We start from the raw sequence: 20,002 nt of genomic DNA on the forward strand, positions 1-20,002 counted from the left end.
ATTTTTTGTATAATCCGGTCAGTAAATTAAATACTTTATAAATGAAAACTACTTGCTCTTATAAAATGTTCTCTTTATTTGGAACTTGACAATCATAGTCAAAGTAAAAAAAAATAAAAAAAAAATATTTTAAACTCAATTTGGCTGATTTGTTTAATAATATCTAACAATATTCAAACTTAATTTTATTAGATGGCTGAATTATATAGATGCCGGACTAAGCAAGAGAAATGTTAATTATAAATATACTTATAAAGCATTCAATACTGACAAGTATCAATAAAAAATTGTTTAATATGATAGAAAACCCAAAATATGTGCGTGCTATGTATATTTGTGCTCATTAGAGTATTGCGCAGTTCCTTTCACGTCACCTGTATTGAAATCACTTGCGAGTCGAGTCGCTATATGAATGCCATGTGGAGTTGCAGTCTTTGTAGATGGTTCCAAATCGCTCACTTATAAGACTCCATTTCAGTTAGGATGCTGTCATAGAAGGCAAATGTCTATGTAGGCAGGAGACAGTCACTATGTTTTGCAACAGACCCAATGAGTACCAACAGATCTGTTTATTCCTGAAATTAAATAGCATAGTTTTTCTTCAGGTTTCTTTTAAGTCCCCTGTCACCATGTCTTGAACAAGAGGGCATCCATTGTGTGACTTTCACGGACAAGTGCGTGCAGTACAAGAGCCGAAATGTTGACAGTTGCAGCGGGGTGGATGATAACCAGGTTACAGGCTGGACACAAAGTGTTCTGCTCTTCATTATTTGTTCAGAAATGCTCTTGGGCTTAAGAATATGATCGCCATAATATTTCACTGACATTCCCTGAAGTGGAACTTGAGGATGTGTGGAAATTAAATGGCTGAGCAGTCAGACAAGGTTATACTGCTGTCCACAAAGTCTCTTCCAAATGTAGATGGGTCTGGTGTGACTGTAAAATGTATGAGAGAAGCATTTACTTAAGAGACCTGTGAGAACAACCAGGTCATACCAGTTTAAGAAGCTGTTTATTTGAATGTGGTATCTGGTTTGTTGCTGGTCCAAGGTTGTCTAGCAGCTGCAACCAGCTTGACCAAGATAGTGTTCCAGGTTGACCTCGACCCACCAGACAGTATACCGGCTGATCAACCATCTAGACCAGCTTGGACCAGCTAATGAAAGAATGAATGAATGACCATAAGGCTTTGTTTAGACAGGCAGCAATACACCCCCCCCCCCCCAACCCAAATCTGTTTAGATTTTGAATAGCAAAAAAAAACTTTTCTACATGTTTTCCATATTGCAGAGAAACTTGCTTCAGTTATAAACAAAACACTGAAACAAAAAGCACATTATTAACTCACATTATCTGAATTCTAAATAGCCTTCTGTCAGGCTCTCTTTAAATTGATAAGATTTCTTAATTTTTTAAGTCACATTTACTGAATGATGAAGCTTGTCCCTTTTTAGCTGAAGCAGCCTCTGCTTTAGCTTATGAAACTCATTTTGTTCCTTGCTGTGTCGAGCTTTAAAGTAATCAAATTAGTTGTGTTGTAAGTTTTAACGGTAGTTCCACCTTGTGAAATTGTAGCAGTACAAAGCTTACGAATTGCAAATCTGCTGTCATTGTCACCCAATTTAAAGGGGTCATATAATGAGGAATAAAATTTTCCTTGATATTTTGACATATAAGTGGTCATTCTACTATAAAAACATACTGTAAATTTTAGGACTCAAAACTTAATCCCCAATGCAATTAAAGCATTTATTTAAACATAGCTGCAAAAACGCCTCGTTCTCTACTGCCACGACTTCCCTACTTCATTTGGGGGCCTATTAATTCATGACCACCTCTATAGCAAAAAAAAAAACCATCAACGCCTACTTTACGTCATCACACCCTTAGCTCTGCCCACTGGTGCTTCAGTTCGTAAACTGAGAGAGAGCAGGACAAACAGGCCTAGTATGGCCTAACTATTCCTGAACACTAAAGGGGACCCATCTGGACTGTTTTGAATTATTTTTGTACATAAACATGCACTAGACCAGTGGTTCTCTTTTTTGATGAACGCCCCTCTACTTCATTCCTTTGAGTTGGAACTCCTTTCATCAGGTTCTTATTGATTCAAATGAGTCATCTCTTGGAATTTCTGAAGGCAAACAAAATCAGTTATATTTTCTTAAACTCACACAAAAATATTTTAGCCTATTTTTCTTTTTTTTTTTTTTTTAGGATTTACGCATTTCTATTTCATCTAAAAATTTAAAAAGTGTATTTTGCATTTGCCCTTATGAAAATTAAAGGCTACACAATGTAACTTTTGGCCCTCTAGCAGTTAGAAAATAAAACTGCATGTGACTTGCGGAAGAACAATGTTTTGGTAATGACGCAAGTTATGCTTCGGCTCTGCTCCTCTGCGTGGATGAATGTGTTTTGAGGCACCGGTGTACACTGGATACAGGACATCTTATCAGAGCGAATGGACAAATAAATTATGAAAGAAAGGAAAAGATGGATATCCAAAAACATGTCATCTGAGCAGGTAAGTGCCACATCTTATGCTGTTGTTTTAACTTATTGGAAACATTGATGTTTTGAAATAAATGACTTTACAAAAGTTAGGCAACGTTTGTTAATATTAGACAGAATGATTGCTTGTCTGATAAGGTCAAACGTTGTAAAGTTTTTATAACTGCAGGATATTCTGGCCAAATAGACCACAGTAGTAACTAATTTATAGATTGTCATTGCTACCAACCAGTGGTCAACATCATTTCAAGACTCACATGTCCTTGGCAAGCCTAGGACTAAAGGATTTATTGATATAAATGATTGCTGTTATAAAGAAAAATACACACGTGTGCTATCAAGTGAAAGTTCTGCACCGATTACAGTATAATTATTGTATTTCACTACACTTACACACAGACGTGTGTGTGTGATTACACAGCTATACATAAACCATATCAATAAAATATCTACCTGTTGAGTAATAAAAAAAGACATCTCTTTAAATCCTTTCAGATCTCGGAGTTGTCGCCACCTATGAAAAGCCAAGCCGATGTTGATTCGGGTTTTATTACGGACTCTGACGCTTTCCCATTTTGCTTGTAGACTGCTCTGTTCGGGGTTTCTTTGTTTTTACAACCGGTGATTCCCCGGAGGTTTTCCGTTTTGAATGATCCATTGCCAATTTTTCTCGTTCGTCGTGACAACAAACTTTCAGCTTCAGCTACTCCCACACGTGCACTACAGTAGCTGGATCTTATTTTCTCTGTGTACGGATATGACGTCAAAACGCATGGGCGAATGACGTGTGTATGCAATTTCCCACGAAATCCATCCCGACAGCTCTAAAATATAAATCATTAATATAGGTTTATCAAAGTGTATTTGGGTAAAGTAAAGACATGGTTTGGAGGATGGATTTTTGTTGCACTCTCTCATTAATAACATTTTGTTATTTTTTAACCAAAAAAAGTTACATAGTGTAGCTTTAAATGTATTTATTTATTTATTTTTATAGTTTTAACAGTGGTATTTGTAACAAGACCATAGTAAGCACATGGAAGCATGGATCTTCTTCACTACCGTGGTTAGATGTAACATGATTTCTATAAACAAATTATGGCATTTTTGTAATTACAAACAGTAGGCCTACTCTAAACACATGTAAAAACAATAAATATAAAATGTAAACATTTAAAAGTTGTAACAAAAATGTATTATGTTCCCTCACTCACTCACCTAATGTAGCCTATGACAAATTTAATAGAGCTGAAGTAGTGATAAGATAATATGTATTATGAATCTATTTCTGCCTAAAGTACAGTTAGTGTTATTATAGTAAATTCAAGGGTGGTTATGTAGAATTCTGTGCCAAATTAATATGGTTTCTGCATCTAGCACTGTGCTTTTCATTGGTTTTCGCAGTGCTGCATTGATCAGAGGTACGCGTTTAAGAGCTCAAGACCGGTCTGTGAGTAAACATGCACCGTTCTCGTGCTGCTCTGTCCATTGAGCCATATCCACCTATATAGAGCCATACAGGTGCATTAGCGGAGGTTGTGACTTCGCCTGTCTATTTGAAGTTGCTAAACCAGATACTTAAGATGCGTCACTAGACTTCAGAACCAGATGAACCGCAGTACAACCCATATAATGGAGTCTAGATAAACATTTTAATGCAAACAGGAACTTGACGCTAGATTTAATTAACATGACTGATAAACGCCCCCCATTTGTAACCTAATGACCCCCTTTCTACTAATTTGCTCTCAGCACCTCCTAGCATCCTTTGAATGCCCACTGGGGGGGGGCGGTACCACCACCGTTGAGAACCCCTACACTAGACAGTCATCTTTTACCACTATCATGTATCTGGCTCTGCTTTTAAAAGACGCGGAGTCAAGTTACAACTCTGAAAAGGAGACGCCATTCTCTTTCATTCTGCTGCTGTGCTTAAAATATTTATAATAAATATTTAAAATGTCATGACTGTTTGATACTTTATGGTGCTTAGTATTAACAGTTGTGCTTGAGATGAAAAGTTTAATATATTTGGATGCAATGTGTTGGATGTGAGTCATGTGTAAACCCTAAAATTTTGTTTTATAATGTTGTGGACCTTGTTCATTCTCTTCCGACTGAATTTCAAATATTGCTGTATTTGAGGGGCTGCACGATCTTAGCCAGTTCATTACATTGAAGTTTTAAGGAGATGCTTAGGCCAAAACTGAGTATTTCAGACAGAGGGCCAGAGACAGGATGGAAAATGTTTTTTTTTTTTGGTGCAAAAAAACTTTACTTACATTATCAGTGGACCTCAGGGAAGATAATAAAACTATTAAAAAAGAGCATTTCATGACCCCTTTAAAGTAATTCCACACAAGAGACAGTTTCTTTCACACACAGCACTTTTTGTAGGCTAACTGTCTGATGTGTTTTACCAGCCACCTTTTGACAGGATATAATCAGCCCTGATCATCGGCTGTTGTTAAAGAATCGGCCAATGATTTATTAGCAGATAATGAGCTTTTATTGGCCGATACTGATGTTTGGCTGATAATGTACATCAGTGTACTGTATCTCTAGTGTACACAAAGCCTAAATGACCAACATGGACCAGGTGGAAACCATGTTAAACCAGCTTTCATTAGCTGGGTTTACCAGGATTTTTCTGTCACATCAGTCGTTTTAATGTTATCAGTATTAGCATATTCTTTTTAAACCATACTAATAAAATCAAACAAGTTTTGTAAGACAAATTAAGCGCTTGTTTTCAATCTCTGTCCTTCATCTACCTGTTCCCTTTCTTTCTTCTTTCTACACACTTTCTGTCTCTCTTTCACAGAGCACATTCACACTTTATTAAAAGGCAATGTGGTGTTGTAGTGGATCTGGTGCGCAGGATCAATGATCACAGCTGTTAGTTTGCCTCGACGGCAGGGGAGATTCCATTAATGTGTTACTAATTGCTGTTAAGTGGACTGATGTGGGAGGCGAGCAGAGGCTCTCAATACGGCCGGTGCTGGTATGTTAGGACAACTCAATGCAATCCAGAGAATCTGAGCTGCCAATACCTCATCCCATCACAGGACACCCTCGCCTGTTATCATCCATTTCGGTTTGGTAGTTTACAGCTGCTGTGATGTTTATCTATTTTGACACGGAATTGTTCTTAAAAGTATATATCACCCAAGAATAAATCTTTGTGGTATTTACTAACCCCGATGTAGTTCTAAATATACATTTTGTTATTGTTTCTGTGAAACATAAAAATAGAATCTTCACACTAGAATTCCATGCTAACCAGCAATTGTTAACTTAATTATTTCTATTTGATCCGACCCTTAAAAATTACTTTTGTTGCTGTAACCTAATGCATTCAGGTTGATTCAGCCATTTTAAATAATACTTTTGACTTCAATTAAACCATGTTCCCTTATGAGATTTTTTGGTTATCTGACAAAAAATACGTTAGTAGTGATAATGTCTGTCAAGATCCAAAAAGCAAAAAATAAATAAAAACAAAACAAAAGTAGTCCATTTCACTTGTGCACTATATTCCAAGTCTGCAGCTCTCATACATCATCATCCATTCTGCATATTTTTGCTTAGAACTTCTAAATAGTTTGGCCTAAAATCATGAGACTTGTCTCGTTAGATTCCTTGGGGCATACAGAGTCAAATGATATCCAATTTTCTCATGTCGTTCATATTGGGCATTGGCCATTTTTAATTTTGTCTTAAATTGCTGTATTTTAGAAATGCATTGACGTATCATTACGAAATTTGGTATGTTTCAGCGGGGCCATGCCCTGAAGGTACTCAAAATGTTTGGGGACAGCGCCACCTAGTGGTCAATTATATAATAAAATGCTTATAAATTTTGAAAAATTTGGCCTGTTGTCATGAGACTTGTTTCGTTAACTTCCTTGGGTCATGCCGAGGACAATGACACCAAATTTGCCATTGTCGGCCATACATCCTGGCCACCATTTCGAATTACATTGAAAACATACTTTTTTGAACTCCTCCTAGGCCGTACATCAAATTCACATTAAATTTGTTGCGCATCATCTAGGTAAAAGCTTTTCAATAGACCAAATGGTTCTCGATTAACGCATCAGTGAAATAGATGCAAGACTCCTAAAAGGATCTGAGGCTGTATCTCGGTAATGCTTTGGCGTATTGACATGAAACTTTGTATGAGCCATTTTTTCCACACCCTGACTGCACTAGGGGTGTAACGGTTCAAATAGCTCATGGTTCGGTTTGTTACACGGTTTTAGTGTCACAGTTCGGTATGGTTCAATACTTGCTATGTTCAGGAAAAAAAAAAAAACAGTAGTAACAGTATTAAATCAGAAGAAAGAATACTCAATTTGGTAACAAACACTTTAAAAGGTTTGCCCTTATGAAAAATCACCACAGTTTTACTACAGCAACCATAGTTTAACCATAGTATCATCTATAAATGTTTCTTTTGTCATGTTCTTTGACCTAAAATGTGCTTCATGTGGTAACATCTAAATGAAGTGGTTTTATTTAATGTGACTGGATCCGTTTTTGTTGTGTAATATATAAAAGACTGAACTAAGATCCCTTCTTTTGACTCCTTTTTCACTTTTGTATCCATTATCGAGGTGATGGAGTAAAACTCAGACTTTTGTGAGACACAGAGTTCTCACTTTAAAACAAAGGGCCTAGGTGACACTGCCATCACACACTCATATAGTACCATCCTGACAAAGATTACTCTCTGCCTCCAGCACAGCCAGTCCGCCTTAAAGGTCATTCCAGCCACCATTACAGATATATAAATACCCTGTGAGACACTGCAAAGAAATAGTGTTAGAAAGAAAAGAAAATGGAATTTGTTATCTAGCAAGAGGGCTCTTAATGAGCTGGTCTGCTGCCCACTCTCATGCCCTACAGTAAAAACAGATGGATCTAATGCCCTCAGACATCACTTTGGCTGGGGGCTGTCCAAAGGTCACATCAAGTGAGTGCCCACACTTTCTCTCTGGAACATCAGAAAGTATACCAGCTTTCATTTTTCATTGCTAAAAGGCTGGTTTGCAAGACTGCCCCTGGATGACTTTCTCTGGAAGCTCAATTAGATGTTTTACCATCAGTTTTTGATTAGGCATCCAGGACATAGTCACATTTTACATGAGTGTTAATGTTACATTGTAATTACATAATAATTACTGAATAATGCTAATAAACAACATGTACTCCATATTTATTTTGTGGAGCTGCTAGTAATTATGCTTAGTTGTTAGTGAGTGGTGCTTGCTATCACCTTAGGATTAGGGATTCAAACATAACCATAAGTATTCAACTTTGGCACGTAACATACAGTAAGAACACTTTTTGTGCCTCAAATTATGTGACTTATTAAGACGAGGTGTGCTGTTACTTTTTAAAGCGAATCGATGTGCAATTATTGCCTGGTGCACGATAAAATGGGCCCAAAAAATCCCAAGAACATTGAATGAGAGCCCTAAGCCATATCTAAGGATCAGAATATCACAGAGACTTGGGGGTGGACTCTTTTGAATTGTCCCACTACGTAACCACCTATCAACCACCCAAAACACCATAGCAACCACATAGAAACACCTTAGCAACCTGAATGTGCTTTAGAGCTCTTTTCCTACATCCTCAGGTTTGCACACAAACACAAATATACAGTCATATGTGTAAATAGTGTACAGTATACTGTTTACTGCAGCGTGCATGGAGTATTACAGTGCACTTGTACTCTTTGACTTGCCATGGTGGAGTGAAGTGATAAATTACTGCAGAGGTGAGCATACTGTGGCTGTAATACTTAATGGCTTGTCAGATTTATTCGTTTGCCAGCTCTTGTAATATCCTGCTGTCTCTTCTCATAAGCCACAAAGGCAGCTCGTCCTGTCAAACGTCTTTCCCCAGAGCTCCAGAACTGCACTTCCTCCATCACATCAAGCTGGAGGTTTCCATTCTGTATTTTATCACTGCTCTTGGATATTGTGATAAAAAGTCCATTTAGATTTAAAGGCAGAGTGTTAAATTTTTGCGCCACTAACATCACCAGAGATAATGGCAAAAATAATGACAGTGTGACGGAGTGGACCGTCCCTGTTGGCTAATCAGCACTGGCACTCATACACACACATCAAACACTCCATTCATTCCCCTACCGCTGTCCACTTTCAGAGACACATACTTTTCGGTTGCACACGCCAATCCTTAGCGCACTGACATTTTTTCTCACATATACATTTTCCCCTCTGTTTTCACACATCCCTGGTCATACACACACGATGTTGTTTGTTTGCTAGTACTTATCTGTTTCGTGTTTGTGTCGGTAGATTCTGTCTTTAGGATGTCAGAAGCTGCATCGGTGGCTAACCCGAGCGCTCACCAGCGGCGGACATTTTTGACGTCAGACCCGTGTTGCGCTGACGCAGTGCCACCAGAAGCCAACAAAACCTTGTCTGTGTGTTCTAAAGGGGAGAACTGTTACACTTTACCTGCAATATAAAAGAGAATTAACATTGATTATGTTAATTTTTCAGTGTATTGTCTTTTAATGGTGACATTTATGTCTTATGTTGAACAGTGTTGTATATATGTATATAGAGTGTATTTGTGGTAGATGGTTATATATATACTTACCGGTGAGTGGTAGACTCCAAAGGGGTGGAGTCCTGGGCTATAAAAGGGAGCCCAGAACACCATTTCAGGGTCTCTTGGTAGGCCTGAGGAGTGAGCGTCCAGTTGTGGTGCCGTGAACAAATCAATCTTTGGAAAGTATAGTGTGGGCATGATTTATTTTTGTATATACAGTATATTTTTGTACTTATTTTGTTTTGTTATTTTGTCACTTTGTATTTATATGTTCTCACCTGTAAATACTTTGCACCTTGCTGGTCCATTTTTTCCACGTCTCACAGTGGACTTTAAAATCCACTGCTTCACAGACAGTTTATAAAGAGGTTTCATGAACACTCCCCGTCTACTATTGGACAGTAAAACAGATAGTCCCACCCCAAACTCATGCTTTCAGTTGAGCCAGTATTGATGTGTCAAACTGGTCAGGATGCTCAAACAGAGCAATGTTTGGATAGCACCACAGAGACACTGTGTTTCCGTTTTTTTTTATTTATTTTTTTTAGGAAAGTCAACCTACTAATAGCTTTAATAGGCAGTTAAAGAAAATGAGGTCTATTTTTAGAATCATTAAGATTTTTGGGATTGTTAAATTATTTTCATGACAATTGTGCACATTTTCCCACTCTCATTAGTGCAAAAAAGTTTTACATAAAATATACAATAAATATGATTTAATTTGTAAAGTATTTATACTTTTGGTAGGGGGGGGGGGGGTTGGGGGGAAGGAGGGTTGAGTATTTGGTATCATTGTAAAGAAAACTTTTTAAAAAATTTAATGATATAGATTATGATACATTCTGAGACTCTCAGCCTAAGAAACTGCTGAAAAATCAAATCACTAAAAGAACTGTGCCAAAAATGTTCTTTTTATATATATATATATATATATATATATTTATATATATTATGATGTTTGATATTATATATCTCTGGGTGGAAATAAGGTGGCTCAGACAAACTTCTTTTGTTTTGTTCCCAATCATGTCAACTGTATCTGAATTTTTTTTGTGTTGATACGACAAAGCAACCAAAAGTTATAGCATGACAAATCTAATGTCCAAAAGCCTCTCCAAACAAAAAAGACATGGGAATAGTACATAAGATCTACATGAAAACAAAACAATGATTTCTAAAGGTTTGCATAGCATGCAGACATGATTTTAGTAATGAGATTTCACAGAATGAGTGCCTTTTGACTCAGTTATTCTGCATCATTGAGTCTGAGTCATTTACTAAAGCGAGTACTTATAGATGTCTCTGCATATTAAGCTAGATTAATATTTTAGTATAAAAAAATGACACCTCACCTTTAAAGTCTTTATTTTTCACACTCAAACCACAAATGTACAATTCGTACCATTGTTTTGCCTTGTTTTTTGGTTGTAAATGGTAATTACTATGGTAATAATTATGTTTGTCTAAAAAATACCATGGCATTTACACAAAAGTACCATGTAATTACAATGGTATGTGAATATGATAATAATTCAGTAGCAGGGTATACAGTTGTGCTCACGAGTTTGCATACCCTTGGAGAATTGGTAATATATGTACCATTTTTAAAGAAAACATGAGTGAGCATGCAAAACACATTTCTTTTATTTCTTATGGGATTCATATTCAGCTGTAGGTTATAACAGAATGGCACAATCATAAAACAAAACATGGCAACAAAGAAAAAAATGAAATGACCCCTGTTCAAAAGTCTGCATACCCTTAGTTCTTAATACTGTGTAGTGCCCCCTTTAGCATCAATGACTGCGTGCAGTCTTTTGTAATAGTTGTCTATGAGGCCCCAAATTCTTGCAGGTGGTATAGCTGCCCATTTGTCTTGGCAAAATGCCTCCAGGTCATGCAAATTCTTTGGTCATCTTGCATGAACCGCATGTTAGAGATCTCCCCAGAGTGGCTCGATGATATTAAGGTCAGGAGACTGTGATGGCCACTCCAGAACCTTAACCTTTTTCTGCTGTAACCACTGGAGGGTCAACTTGGCCTTGTGCTTAGGGTCATTGTTGTGCTGGAAAGTCCAAGTGTGTCCCATGCGCAGTTTTCATGCAGAAGAATGCAAATTGTCTGCAGGTATTTTCTGATAACATGCTGCATTCATCTTGCCATAAATTTTCACAAGATTCCCTGTGCCTTTAGAGCTCACACACCCCCAAAACATCAGTGAGCCACCACCATGCTTCACAGTGGAGATGGTATTCTTTTCACTATAGGCCTTGTTGACCCCTCTCCAAACATAGCGCTTATGGTTGTGACCATAAAGCTCTATTTTGGTCTCGTCACTCCAAATTACAGTGTGCCAGAAGCTGTGAGGCGTGTCAAGGTGTTGTCGGGCATATTGTAACCGGGTTTTTTTGTGGCATTGGCACAGTAAAGGCTTCTTTCTGGCAACTCGACCATGCAGCTCATTTTTGTTCAAGTATCGCCGTATTGTGCTCCTTGAAACAACCACACCGTCATTTTCCAGAGCAGCCTGTATTTCTCCTGAGGTTACCTGTGGGTTTTTCTTTGTATCCCGAACAATTCTTCTGGCAGTTGTGGCTGAAATCTTTCTTGGTCTACCTGACCTTGGCTTGGTATCAAGAGATTCTTGAATTTTCCACTTCTTAATAAGTGAATAAACAGTACTGTCTGGCATTTTCAAGGCTTTTGATATATTTTTATATCCTTTTCCATCTTTATAAAGTTCCATTACCTTGTTACGCAGGTCTTTTGACAGTTCTTTTCTGCTCCCCGTGGCTCAGTATCTAGCCTGCTCAGTGCATCCACGTGAGAGCTAACAAACTCATTGACTATTTATACACAGACACTAATTGCAATTTAAAAAGCCACAGGTGTGGGAAATTAACCTTTAATTGCCATTTAAACCTGTGTGTGTGTCACCTTGTTTGTCTGTAACAAGGCCAAACATTCAAGGGTATGTAAACTTTTGATCAGGGCCATTTGAGTGATTTCTGTTATCATTATGATTTAAAAAAGAGCCACACAACTATGTGATGATAAATGGCTTCATATGATCACTATCCTTAAATAAAAGACAGTTTTTTTGCACGATCAGTCATATTTTCAAAATCAATGCCAAAATTTCACAATTTCTGCCAGGGTATGCAAACTTTTGAGCACAATTGTATATGAAAGTACCATAGTATAACCATCTGATACCATCACTGTACCATGGTACTGCCACAGTGCTGTTCTATAAGAGAAGACTGAATGATTTAGTAATGTATTAACATGTCACCAACTTTATCGCGGTTCTCTCCATTGTTTCTAATGATTATTTGTTCTCTAATCTGACATCTTTGCAAATAGCATTAAGCCAGTGCGGCGGTTTCATTTACATCTTCCTGAAAAATCAATCTGCAAGACTAATGATGCCTGGCTAATTAAAAGGATGGCGTACATAAACGCCCTCTGGATATGCATAATAAAAATCAACTTTCAATACTGAACATGAGTTAAGAGTCCCTTTGGCAGCTTTCCTCAGATATGCTTAGAATGTTTTGCAATTAATTGTATGTCCCTTTCCCTTATAGTGCCATGCAACTTGTTGTTCCTTCTGTGATATTTTTTTATTATTTTTAACCACTGAAACAGTTTAATGTGGTTTACATGTAGTCCAATATTCAAATAGTAGGTACTATTCCATTCTGATATGATGTTTACATACAATACAGTGCATCCGGAAAGTATTCACAGTGCTTCACTTTTTCCACATTTTGTCATGTTAACAGCCTTATTCCAAAATGGATTAAATTAATTATTTTCCTCAAAATTCTACAAACAATACCCCATAATGAAAATGTGAAAGAAGTTTGTTTGAAATCTTTGCAAATTTATTAAAAATAAAAAATGAAAGAAATCACATTTACGTAAGTATTCACAGCCTTTGCTCAATACTTTGTTGAAGCACCTTTGGCACCAATTACAGCCTCAAGTCTTTTTGAATATGATGCTACAAACTTGGCACACCTATTTTTGGGCAGTTTCTCCCATTCTTCTTTGCAGGACCTCTCAAGCTCCATCAGGTTGGATGGGGAGCGTCGGTGCACAGCCATTTTCAGATCTCTCCAGAGATGTTCAATCGGGTTAAAGTCTGGGCTCTGGCTGGGCCACTCAAGGACATTCACAGAGTTGTCCTGGAGCCACTCCTCTGTTATCTTGGCTGTGTGCTTAGGGTTGTTGTCCTGTTGGAAGATGAACCTTCACCCCAGTCTGAGGTCCAGAGCGCTCTGGAGCAGGTTTTCATCAAGGATGTCTCTGTACATTGCTGCATTCATCTTTCCCTCGATCCTGACTAGTCTCCCAGTTCCTGCCGCTGAAAAACATCCCCACAGCATGACGCTGCCACCACCATGCTTCACTGTAGGGACGGTACTGGCCAGGTGATGAGCAGTGCCTGGTTTCCTCCAGACATGACGCTTGCCATTCAGGCCAAAGAGTTCAATCTTTGTTTCATCAGACCAGAGAATTTTGTTTCTCATTGTCTGAGAGTCCTTCAGGTGCCTTTTGGCAAACTCCAGGTGGGCTGTCATGTGCCTTTTACTGAGGAGTGGCTTCCGTCTGGCCACTCTACCATACAGGCCTGATTGGTGGAGTGCTGCAGTGATGGTTGTTCTTCTGGAAGGTTCTCTTCTCTCCACAGACAAATGCTGGAGCTCTGTCAGAGTGACCATCGGGTTCTTGGTCACCTCCCTGACTAAGGCCCTTCTCCCCCGATCTCTCAGTTTGGCCAGGCGGCCAGCTCTAAGAAGAGTCCTGGTGGTTCCAAACTTCTTCCATTTACGGATGATGGAGGCCACTGTGCTCATTGGGACCTTCAGTGCTGCAGAAATTTTTCTGTACCCTTCCCCAGATCTGTGCCTCGATACAATCCTGTCTCGGAGGTCTACAGACAATTCCTTGGACTTCATGGCTTGGTTTGTGCTCTGACATGCACTGTTAACTGTGGGACCTTATGTAGACAGGTGTGTGCCTTTCCAAATCATGTCCAGTCAACTGAGTTTACCACAGGTGGACTCCAATCAAGTTGTAGAAACATCTCAAGGATGATCAGTGGAAACAGGATGCAGCTGAGATCAATTTTGAGTGTCATGGCAAAGGCTGTGAATACTTATGTACATGTGATTTTTTTCATTTTTTATTTTTAATAAATGTGCAAATATTTCAAGCAAACTTCTTTCACGTTGTCATTATGGGGTATTGTTAGTAGAATTTTGAGGAAAATAATTAATTTAATCAATTTTGGAATAAGGCTGTAACATAACAAAATGTGGAAAAAGTGAAGCGCTGTGAATACTTTCCGGATGCACTGTATTTCTTATTGAAACAGGAATTTTGGGCAGGACATATCGAAAGGCGGATCGCTTTTAGTCAGTAAGTTTTAGGTGCATCACAGCCTCGAACTATGATTTGCAACGTATTGAGCAGTTGCAGAGGGGAGGGACATTCTTACTCATTTGAGCATTTGACTGGACAAAATCTGGGAAGTGCAGCGTGAGTCATCAGTGTTTTGGTCTGTTTTCCCTGAATAGAAGGACTGTCAATTTTAAATGTGTTTATCTGTTAAAAGTGAATTTTGTCAATGTTAATGAGTATAGTAGCATATAGATGATCTCAAAGCTAACATACATGGACTAAAAGCCTCAAAACCCTAATTTTGATTTCACAGATTTTTTTATATCAGTTCAAATATCTTAACAAAAACAAAGCATACAATACAAAGATCTTTTTTTATCTAAAATAAATGTATATTGTATCCCACATTTTTAAGGCAGACATCTGTCTGTTTTCAAAGAGATCAGGTTTGGTTGAATCAGTCCTGTGGTGTTACTTGTCTCCTCTGTAGTTTGACATGCAGCGGATAACACTAGAGGAGCTGAAGCACATCCTCTTTCATGCCTTCCGAGACCACCTGACGATGAAAGATATCGAGAACATCATCATTAATGAGGAGGAGAGCTTGAACGAGAACTCTGGGAACTGTCAGACAGAGTTTGAAGGAGGTGAGTGTAAACATTCTAGCCTCTAAGTTTATCTGTGTTTTTATGTGTTTGTTTATGTGAGCTGCAATGGACAGCACTTGTAGGTTTTGTTAGAAGTCTAGAAGTTAAGTCTGACCAATCCTTAAAAATTATAAATTTTTAAATACATGAAACTAACTCTTCTGCAACAAGGTCAATAAAAGTAACCAGTTGCATTTAGAAAACTTAGACTCTGCATCAGAGACTTTTGAACAGGTCTGGCGGATCACTGATTTTGATGGTGTTGTTCATGCAAATAAAATATGATAATGCCCCTTTTTAATCTTATCCTGAGATGAGTATCACCAATGTTCCCCATGGTATTAGAGTGGAGGATTGATGCATTTTCATGTGATATTCAAGCCCTCTAGACATCAGGTGCAATTAAAAGTAGAATATTAAGAAGCTTATTTTGGTTATTAAAATCAGAGGAGAGTATTAATGATGCTGGTTTGTTTTTTAAGTGGGCAGCTTATTTCCTGATTCATGTGTGGGTGTAATCATTGCAGATATAGTATAGGGTCACCAGAGCTCACTCTAGCCTATGCGACACTACATTAGGACATTATGAGATCTTCTGAAATGAACTCATAAAGCCATCATGTGAAACTGAGATTTAAAATGGACACAAACTAAATTCAGCCTATTGGATGCTCTGAGAGCCTCAAGCCATTGTAGAATGGAAGTGTGAAGTAGGCCAGCTTAAAGTGCCATGAAACCCCCCTAGTTCAGCACCAGTCGTTCACACCTCAGACTTAAAAAAAGGGTCATGAAATGGGTGTGAAATATATGTAAAATTGCGGGCGGGTAGAGGACGGGAGTGGGGTAAAGCATACCAATTTACTCACTCTCACAATTGTGTTGGCTAAACATCAAAATGTGAGAGGAAACAAAAGAGTTTGGGGGCAATTTGCTGTTTATCAATCATGGGACAAAAGTATGAAGAGTGTGACAAGTGAAGATGATTTATTTGTATATTCAAAGAATGGAATATTTTGTTCAAACATTTGAGAATGAAGTGAAAGCAGGCATTGCCATCAAAACCAGGACTATTTAGAGACCTAGGACCCTATATAAGCGCAGTGCAATGCCTTAACTCATAAGCGCAAAGTCAATGGGCACGGCAATAAAGTTTTGGTATTTTCAGGTAAGTGTGCGCTAAGTGTAGGCGCAAGTGGGTTTGGTGAAATCGCCCACTCAAGGTGCTAATCCGGTCAATGGAGGTTCTTCTCTAGCACCGGCTCCGTGCTATTATACAGTCCATTCCCAGTCAAGCACCAGCGATATAAACAAAGACAGTACATTTATAAGAATTTGGTTGTGTAAATTGACTGTATGCAATGAATTGGAAAAATAGATATATGGATTTACATTATTTTGTGCGTCCTTGTTAAATGGGACACGTTCCTTTTATATGCATAGAAAATGCGTTTCAGGATATGGATGTAGGCTCTGTTAAATTACAGAGAATGTAAGTATTATTAATCATTATAAGATGTGGTATTGAAACATCTTAGCGCAACAGCCACATTTTTAGGAAAATAGCAAATTGCGCTCTGTGCCACTTCATTTACATACAATACACCCACAGTTTGCACATCTACACCCACAGTAGCAGTGGTGGCTCAGCGGTTAAGGCTGGGTTACTGATCAGAAGGTCGGGGGTTCAAGCCCCAGCACCGCCAAGATGCCACTGTTGGGCCCTTGGGCAAGGCCCTTTACCCTAACTGCTCCAGGGGTGCTGTATCATGGCTGACCCTGCACTCTGACCCCAGCTTAGCTGGGATATGTGAAAAAAAGAATTTCACTGTATATGTGCAAACGTATAATGTGTGATAAATAAATATAATTAAATTAAATTAAAAATTAATTATTAAAATTAAACACCCCCACCCATGGCAATTTGCGCTCTGCGCTGGCATGAAAATTGTGCTTAGAATTAGCGCATTCATGAAAATTGGACAAGACTCACTAGATAGAATAGATTAAATAGATCCCCTAATATAAATTCATAGATACACTCACTGAGCACTTTATTAGGAACACTATGGTCTTGGTCTTCTGTTGTAGCCCATCCGCCTCAAGGTTTGAGTTGTTGTGCATTCTGAGATGCTATTCTGATCACTAAAATTGTGTAGAGTGATTATCTGAGTTACAGTAGCCTTTCTGTCAGCTCGAACCAGTCTGGCCATTCTCTGTTGACCTCTCTCATCAACAAGGCATTTCTGTCCGCAGAACTGCCACTCACTGGATGTTTTTTGTTTCTGGCACCATTCTGAGTAAACTCTAGAAAGTGTTGTGTGTGAAAATCCCAGGAGATCAGCAGTTACAGAAATACTCAAACCAGCCCATCTGGCACCAACAATCATGCCACAATCGAAATCACTTAGAACACATTTTCCCCATTCTGATGGTTGATGTGAACATTAACTGAAGCTCCTGACCTGTATCTGCATGATTGTATGCATTGCACTACAGCCACACGATTGGCTGATTAGATAATTGTATGAATAAGTAGGTGTATATAGGTGTTCCATTAAAGTGCTCAGTGAGTGTATTTATTCTTAAAAGGAATGTTTCTGATTTAAAATAAGTTAAAATCTATTGACAGTGTTTGTGGCATATTGTTGATTACCACAGAAAATACTTTGAACTCATCCCTCTTTTTCTAAAGAAAAAAAAAAACGTAAGGGACATTTTTAAAGTAAATGGGTCCGATACACAAAATGCTAAATATGCACTGTTTCAAAAGTACAGCAGCAATACTTAAACATAATATGTGTTAACGTGACTCTAGTGTGATAAAATCACTTACTAACCTTGTCTGTGTAAAGTTATCCAGAATTTCAACCTTGTTGTCTTGACAACGGAGCGCCGGTAAACCCTGTAGGCCAAAATCCCGGTTACTTTCGTAAATGAAATGTAAATGAAACCAAAAAGAGTGTTGATGTAATTTTGAGATTTCAGTTTTGAACATTGTCTTCTGTTTTTGAATAAGTCGTTGTGTTATCCTTTCCATTATCAGACGTACAAAGAACATGCAATGAAGTATGTGCGTCTCTAAGCTGCTTCATGTTTGCATTGCGAGTAGCAGAACTTCTGCCAAAAAATGTGCTCGGTCCGGTCCAGTTATCGCCTGTGGTCTATTCTGACCAGTGATTCCGATCTCACAACAGTGTTTTGTGTAAAAGTCTGCTCACATATCTGGACCAGGAACCGCTGTCACATCTGCATTTGATTTTAAACGATCAGCTGTAATGTGAGCTCATGCATGAGGCGGCGCTGTGATTGGATGGAAGCATTCCTTTTCATGAATTATGTAGAGAAACGCTCAGAATTGAATAACATATAAGTGAACTCTACTACCAACCACAACTCAGAATTTATGCATATACCTTATATTTTATGACATTGCTTCAAGTTTTGTTTTTAAACCGGAAGAACGAAGTGGCTAAAAAAAAAAAAAAAAAAACTAAAAACTAACCATGTTCCCCTTAACAATAATGAGAATGAGTCATATAATTGTTTTCAATGATGTGCAACCTGTAAATATTTGCTAACATCTCAAAAAAAATTTTTGTGGTTTCATGACACTTTAAAGGTGCACCAAGTCATTTTCCACATAAAAATATATACACTTAAATGAATAGTGTTACTGGCAAATATGTTTGAATTGATGTATACTCACGTGAGAAAAATACTCCAATCATCTCAGTGGCCTAGAAAAAGCTATTTCATCCTACATAAGGCAGGTCACACACTCATAGTGGTCGCCATGTTTAGATCATATGACCAGCTGCATGCTTTGTAATTCAACAAGTCAAGTCAATATGTCAAGTCAAGTCAATACAAGAAATCTTAATACTTTCACACCAATAGGTTTCATTATAAAGTCCAAAACAACTGTTGTATCGGTTGTTTAGGAAGATTAATAAGAGCCAGCTAAACATGTTCGGAATGGAACTCTACAGCCTGATCTCATGAAAATGATGTGACTGTGGCAAAAATTTTCAAAAATGACATTACGTGGTTCATTACACGTATCATGGCATTTCTGAGGTAAAATGTCCACAGTATGGTGCTAAAAGTTGAATGAGGAGGAGATGAGGTTTTGAAGGTTAATGTTCTATTAAGTTTTAAATCATCAACACCTACCTCCCTACATTAAACCTAAACTTAACCGGCAGTGTCATAAAAAGCAAATGTGAGATGGAAAAAACAGATGAGGTTTTGAAGGTTATGCTTTATTCAAGTTTAAAAGCAAAAAACCTACCTCCCAACCCTAAAACTTTAACCTAAACCTAATCAGTAGTGTCATAAAAGCAAATGTGAGATAAAAACGCAATTTACACCCGAAATGCACGTGAACAAGCTTGTAAATGTAGTTGGTTATATATTGCAAATGTTCCAAAGTATAGCCTTACAACTCATGCACTATAGTAAGTGTTTTGGTGTCATAAGAAAGCATTGTATGAGGAACAGAGCAAAAAGTAAATATTTATCAACATTTTATTCTTGATTTGTATGAAAAGGAATAAAAGTCACTGTTGTTGTAGCACTTCTGAAGTTTATTTCACTATGAAACGAGCCACCTAAAAATCAATTTGCAAAATTTTAGGCATTGTAATGGCATTCACAGTTTTCATACTATAAACCTTTACTGCACAAATAGTAAGAGTAGTTTGGTGGTAAGATATCCAGAACATACAGTAGCAGTGAACATGAAATAACTTGCCTCTCAGAATGAATTCATTGTTTGAATCCTCAGTATGTCGGTGTAGGGACACAGCAGTGCAGTGTTACTATACAACCTGTTG

At 37.9% G+C, this 20,002-nt stretch overlaps 1 protein-coding gene across 2 annotated transcripts in view; it reads left to right on the plus strand.

Annotated features, from left to right (window-relative positions):
• Positions 1–20,002, plus strand: part of LOC127422350 (calcium-binding protein 8-like) — a 138,174-nt gene that overhangs the window by 87,539 nt on the left and 30,633 nt on the right. For both annotated transcript variants that reach the window (XR_007894153.1, XM_051665808.1), the window contains exon 5: positions 15,011–15,167. Coding sequence is in view for 1 of the 2 variants with exons in the window: in XM_051665808.1 (XP_051521768.1) it covers positions 15,011–15,167 (157 nt within the window). In the remaining variant the exon portion in view is untranslated. The remainder of the gene's footprint in view (positions 1–15,010; positions 15,168–20,002) is intronic.

Source organism: Myxocyprinus asiaticus, chromosome 31 (assembly GCF_019703515.2).
Source record: "Myxocyprinus asiaticus isolate MX2 ecotype Aquarium Trade chromosome 31, UBuf_Myxa_2, whole genome shotgun sequence".
NCBI lineage: Eukaryota > Metazoa > Chordata > Actinopteri > Cypriniformes > Catostomidae > Myxocyprinus > Myxocyprinus asiaticus.